The sequence below is a fragment of the Sceloporus occidentalis genome, unplaced genomic scaffold (assembly GCF_023333645.1).
Source record: "Sceloporus occidentalis isolate IW3139 unplaced genomic scaffold, rSceOcc1.0.p SCAF_73, whole genome shotgun sequence".
Taxonomy (NCBI): Eukaryota; Metazoa; Chordata; class Lepidosauria; order Squamata; family Phrynosomatidae; genus Sceloporus; species Sceloporus occidentalis.
Genome location: NW_028317053.1, coordinates 3,208,925 through 3,215,016, shown reverse-complemented (window position 1 = coordinate 3,215,016; position 6,092 = coordinate 3,208,925). Strand labels below are relative to the sequence as shown.

The following is a 6,092-nucleotide window of genomic DNA, read 5'->3' as shown; positions in this document are numbered from 1 at the left end:
ACAACCACCTTTCTATAATGCAGAGAGTCAGCATGGCCTAGTGGTTTGAGCGCTGGACTACGACTCTGGAGGCCAGGGTTCGATTCTCAGCTTGGCCATGGAAAGACACTGGGTGACACACTCTCAGCCTCAGGGGAAGGCAATAGCACAAGCCCCTGCTGAAGAAATCTTGCCAAGAAAACACCACAACAGCTTTGCCATAAGGCACACAACCACAAGAAGTGTTCTTTTAAAAATGTGAAGTCGAAGGCTTCCATGGCTGGAGTCCATAGTTTCTCATGGGTTTTTCTGGCTATGTGTGTGTGTGTGTGTGTGTGTGTATATATATATATATATAGAGAGAGAGCAGATAATAATATATATATATATATATATAAACATGTGTATGTGTATATATATATATATATATATATAGTGTATATTTATATGCCACTATCCTAAAGCAGCCTCCACATCAACTCTTGAGTCCTTCCTCCATTTGCTTAAATAGGTCCAGCTCCTGCCTGCCCTGCAGACAGGAAAGATGCCTTTATTTATCTCCTTCTGTCATTTCCACAGATATCTGGGGGAAAGTCGGGCAAAAGAAGGAGTAAAAGAGGAGTCAAAATAATAATAATAATAATAATAATAATAATAATAATAATCGTAGTCAAAGAGAAAGGGGGACTGCGCATGCGCAGAGACTGGAGAGGGCAGAGCCTCCCTCCCTCCCTCCCTCTCTCTAAGTGCCCCACGTTACTTTGATTGACACCTCCGCCTCGCCACTCTCCTTCTCCCCGACCTTCCCCGGTCTGAGCGTTCCACCGCCTCCTATTGGCTCCTCGCTCGGAGGGGTCCAGCCGCTCGCCTAGAAAGGCTTCCTAGCATAAAAAAAAGAGGCGGAGGAAGAGTAGTAAGAAGGAGATGCAAAAAAGGGGGAGGGGGCGGAGCGAGGCGATGCCTGTCAAGGCGCGCTCCCCATTGGCGCGACGTCACGGCCCCACGTTGGTCCCCCGAGCACCCGATTGGTCCTCTCGGGGCGGAGGGGCGGGGCCGCGGAGCTGGTTAGCTGGAGGAGTGTGAAACCGCGTGTTAATGTAACCAGCGCGGGCGGATACATTGTGTCCCGTTTACTGAGATCCCGCCGCTGCCTCTGCCGAGCGTCCCGAGGAGTTTTCTCCGGGAAAGAAAGAGAGAAAGAAAGAAAGAAGAAAGAAAGAAAGAAGAAAGAAAGGAAAGAGCTTTAATTTCTCTTTGGGCGAGGTCTGTTTCGGGGAGTTTGGGGCCATCGATCGCCTGGATATTTTGTTTTGTTGTTCCTTGGAGCAGGAGGAGAAAGGAAGGGAAGGAAGGAAGGAGAGGAAGAAGGAAGGAAGGGAAGAAAGGAAGGGAAGGGAAGGGAAAGGACGACCGGACGGGGATGAGGATGATGGGGATGATGGGGATGACGCTCCCCTTCCGCCCCGCTTTCCTTTCGGGCCCCAAATAGGCGAAGCCGGTGGAGAGGAGTCTTTGATTTTGGGTCCGATTGGTTTTGATCCCTTTGGATTGCTTGGTTTCCATTCCTTTGCAACTCTCCGGACGAGAAGGTTGTCTTTATTGTCTCCTTCCCCCTTTTAACTTCCCGCCTCTGGCCATAAAACTCTCCGGACCAAGAGGGCTGGATTGTTCCTCTCTTTGATTCCTGCTGCTCCTCCGGGCAAACTCTGCCCCCTTCGCTCGCTGGCTCTCTCGCTCTCTCCGGCCCCCCTTCCTCCTTTCCCCTGCCTCCTCCTGGGAAGGAAAAGGAAGGAAGAAAGAACCGGGAGAGAAGGAAGGAGCCTGTCGCCTCCAACCGAGCACAACAACAAAGAGGCCAGCGGCGAGGATGAGCCGCCCTCAGCCCAGCAGCAGAGCCTGAGCACCGGAGGGAAGAAAAGTTGGGGCCTTTGCGGAGGAGGAAGAGGAGGAGGAGGAAGAGAGCAGCCCAGGAGCCATGTTCCCTCAGAGCCGGCATCCCGTGAGTGACCACCCTTTCCCCCCCTCAGCTGCGTCCACACTGGGGAAATAACGCGGTTTGGCACCGCTTTAAGTCTTTGTCTGACTCCTTACTATGGAATTCTGGGAGTTGGAGTTTGTTGTGGGGACCAGAGCGGATTTAAAGCAGTGCTAAACCGGGTTATTTCCCCAGTGGAAACCCATAGCCCCCCCCTTGTGCTTCCCCTGTTGCCTCTCCTTCCCTATGGATTCCCCCATAGTTTATTGACCACGTCCCACAGAGAAGGGTCTCCCATCCAAGGACTAGCCAGGGATGGCCCTGCTTAGCTTCCAAGACCAGGCAGGGTTTGGTTCCCCCCAACTCACCTCATGGCCAGCCCTATGGATTCCATAGGCAAGGCTGCCCCATGGGTTTCATAGGGTTTGCTCAGGCGAGGGAGACTCTGGAAGGGGGGGGGGGGTTGCCAGTTCTTTCTTCTGAAATGTAGCCCACAGTGTCGTTGGCGGTCTTCCCTCCGAATGCTAACCAGGGTTGACCCTGTTTAGCGTCCTCTATCAAACAGGATCCGGTGCCTGTTTTGTGAGTTTGTGCCTTCAAGTCACTTGATAGGGTTTTCTTAGGCAAGGGAGATTCTCAGAGGTGGCCTCACCACTTTCCCCCCTCCAAAATATAGGCTGCCAGACCTGGTATGAGTTGGTGGTCCCTCATCTAAGTGCTAACCAGAACTGTCCCTGCTTAGCTTCCAAACAGGATCCGGGGCCTTTCCAGTATGGACCTTCAAGTCGCCTTCATGACTGACCCCATGAATTTCATAGGGATTTTTTAAGTAGGGAAGACTGAGAGTTGTTTTTTGCCCATTTCTTCCTCTGAAATATAGCCTACAGCGCCTGGTGTTAGTTGGTGGTCTTCCTTCTAAGCACTGTCTAGCGCTGTCCCTGCTTAGCTTCCAAGATTGGCCAGGATTACGTTGCCTTTAGAGCAAAACTGGTCGTGGATGAAAGGAAGACACCACAAAGTGGCATCAAGGTGTTTGGGAGCAGGCCTCTTGGCTGACTGTTGTGTGTGTTTAAAGAAAGGGAGGCTGAGCATGTGGTGGCTAGAAGTGCTCAAATCTCCAAGGGGATATTTAATGCTGCCTTGGCTCCTTTGGTGCCCTTAGGTCATGCTGAGTGGCTGCTTTCTGTCCTTCCTGCTCGGCTTGCGTTCTGGAGGGTTGGCCAAAGGTTACCAGGGTCATGGGATTAAAGGGACGCCTTCGTCTCCTTCTCTAAACAGTTTCCTTACAAGTTGACTCTTTTCTCTCCCTCTCCCTCCCCCCCCCCAACATGGCACCTCTCCTTCAGACGCCGCACCAGGCTGCAGGACAGTCCTTTAAGTTCACCATCCCGGAGTCTCTCGACCGAATCAAGGAAGAGTTCCAGTTTCTCCAAGCTCAGTATCACAGGTAGGTGCGGCCTGGACAGTTCACCGACACCCTTCTTGTTTTCCTTTGCTCCTGCTTGGGATTCGAGGCCCTTCTGCCACCCACCGCACGCGCTTGTTCAAACGGGTGTGTTGGGCTTCTTCCAAATGTACTTAGCCTTTGCGCCCAGGTGGTGGCGTGTGGAGTCAGTTTAAGGCCTGTCACTCACCGCAGGAGAAGGGAGGGAAAAACTGGAACCATTGTTTTTATTTGTAGGAGTTTTTTTGCACTCCTCCCTCGTATGTTTTCAGAGCTTCACGGGAACTGTCAATATTTGCTTTGCAAGCCTTTGATAGCCGTCTTGAGTTGACATTTGATCAGTCAGTGTTCCTGTCCTCGTTTCTGCCGCTAAATACTTGAAAAAATCGATTTAAAATGTTGTTCTAAAAGCAAGAGGTATTATCAGGATACCCCCAGTCCCAATAAAGGAGTCATTTTCCTGGCTGTTTTCAAAATGATACTTGAAAACGTATTTTGGGTACTAACAATCTGATTCTGAGCACATCTTTTCATCATAGACATCAGCTTAGTTCAGTGAGATTTACTCTCAAGTAAGTACGCATCAAATTATAGCAGAGCGGGCAGATGTGGTGTCTGCATACACTATAAAAATGGCCTTTAGGTTTCGCCACTAAGCCTACTTGTTAACATGTCCAATAGAAAGTACTTCAAAGCAAACATGTTTTTACAGTCAGTTCTAGGAATGTTTTATGGTTCACCATGTATTATCTTCGTTTGTAACAACACACACAAAATTGAAATCAAGTGTTGCACAGTTTGAGCACTCTATGTACACAGTCTTAACTCAAAGATCAAGCCCATTCAGATAAGTAGTGATCAAACAGCAGTTTTAACATGGTGTGAGCAGATCAGGTATTGCAGTATACCACTGCAAATACCCTTTAATCATAGCAGCAAAATCTGGGTACTTGAATTTTCTAAAGGATTTGTTTTAATGGCCTTCGGCCTTCAGGTGTCTATTTGGAGCAAGTGCACTTTAGTTGTAATTTCATTTGTGGGAGTTTTAGAAGTAAATTTCCATTGATCTTAATTCTGTGGAAAGTGTTTGGGAATGAACAACCACTGCACAGTAAAACATCCTCTGTGTTTATTGAGGTGTATTAATAAGTAAGTTGTACATTGGATTGCAGCTGGGCAGCATCAGATGGTTTACTCAGAAATAAGTCTCATTAATAATGGTAATAATAATAATAATAATAATAATATGATTTTTATTTATTTTCTGCCTTTTCCTTGTGGAATCAAAGTGGATTACAAAACAAGATATCAAAAATACAAAATACACCCCCCCCCCCATTGAGTTCACTGAGACTTTGGCCGAAGTTCACAGACTTCTCTAAGATATGTTTCATTTGCCTTCAGTTGAAAGGAATACAGAGCTAATGTAGGTATATAAAGCAATTAGTTATACATGCGATTAAGCATATATGTGATGCAGCAGTTGCTCTGTGGCATCACTGACATTGCACTGCCATACTCATTAAAAAAGGATTTTTTAAAAAAGAAGAAGAAGAAGAAGCTATTTTTGGGAAGGACAAGTACCTTCTGCAAAGTACACATACAGCTAGATTGTTCATGGTTTCTCCATACTCTCTCTGTGTAATTTGATCTGCATAGATATTATGTACTCTGTGTATTCAGACTAGGTCTTCTATATTAAAGCAGTAGGCTAAAGCTTTTCTATATTTACACTGTATATACTATGACAGTTTCTCAAACTAGTTTCTTTTCAGAATGCAAATAGAACTGACATAGCTAAACATTGCTGTTTTTCCTCCTCCTAGCCTTAAACTGGAATGTGAAAAACTGGCAAGTGAAAAGACAGAAATGCAAAGGCACTACGTGATGGTAAATATGGCCTCATCTGCTTATTTCTTTTATTCATGGTATAAAATTGCCAAATTGGAAGGGCTTTGGAGGGTATCTATTCCAGCCCCCTGCTTGGAGCAGAATCTAGTCACAGTATTCCTGACAGATAGCTATCTAGCCTCCACACAGATACCTCCAGCAAAAGAGCCAAGTGCCTCCCAAAGCAGATTGTTCCCCTGCCTAACAGGCTCTTTGAACATTGTTCTTAATGCTTAGCTGAAATCCGTTTCCCTGATTGCTCTTGGAGTAACGAAAAAGCATTGCTCCATTTTGTGCATGACAGTTTCTGGATTTTATTTTTAACAGACTGTTCTCCTTCTTTACAGTACTATGAAATGTCATATGGATTAAATATTGAAATGCACAAACAGGTAAGAAATTGCTACACAACTCATTTGGTAACAAATGTTTAATGTTCTTTGAAATAAGAGATTCTGTGTTTATAATTAAAACTGGCTGCGTAATAGATGAAATCTAATAGATGGGGAATTATGCGTATAAAATACACAGCTTTTTAAAGTGCTGGCTGGTGGTATGAGGACTGTAGGAAACAATTTTCATTGCTCTGGTACTATCCAGTGCTTCAAAGACACTTAAAGTTAAATGCTTTCAAGGAAATGGATTTCTAGAAGGAAATTCCATTTCGGTGCAACCTTGGATCTGCTTCCCCAGTCTTTTATGTCCATGTAGCATATGGTGATGGTTGCTCAAATCCTAGCAATTTAAAAGCATGAAAAGATTAGTGACTTGGAAAACTCTCCTTATGACTGAGTTTGCAAGTTC

The 6,092-nt window shown here is 45.9% G+C and overlaps 1 protein-coding gene across 4 annotated transcripts in view; it reads left to right on the top strand.

Moving 5' to 3' along the window:
• The first annotated feature begins 1,082 nt into the window (after positions 1–1,082).
• Positions 1,083–6,092, top strand: part of LOC149286018 (transducin-like enhancer protein 1) — an 86,001-nt gene continuing 80,991 nt past the window's right edge. For 2 of the 4 annotated variants that reach the window (XM_089494537.1, XM_089494534.1), the window contains exons 1-4: positions 1,083–1,978; positions 3,313–3,401; positions 5,225–5,288; positions 5,636–5,680. In XM_089494537.1, coding sequence (XP_089350663.1) covers positions 1,955–1,978; positions 3,313–3,401; positions 5,225–5,288; positions 5,636–5,680 — 222 coding nt within the window. In that variant the 5' untranslated portion in view covers positions 1,083–1,954. Of the gene's footprint in view, positions 1,979–3,300; positions 3,402–5,224; positions 5,289–5,635; positions 5,681–6,092 lie in introns of all 4 variants that reach the window. The other 2 variants (XM_089494536.1, XM_089494533.1) reach the window with 1 other exon arrangement.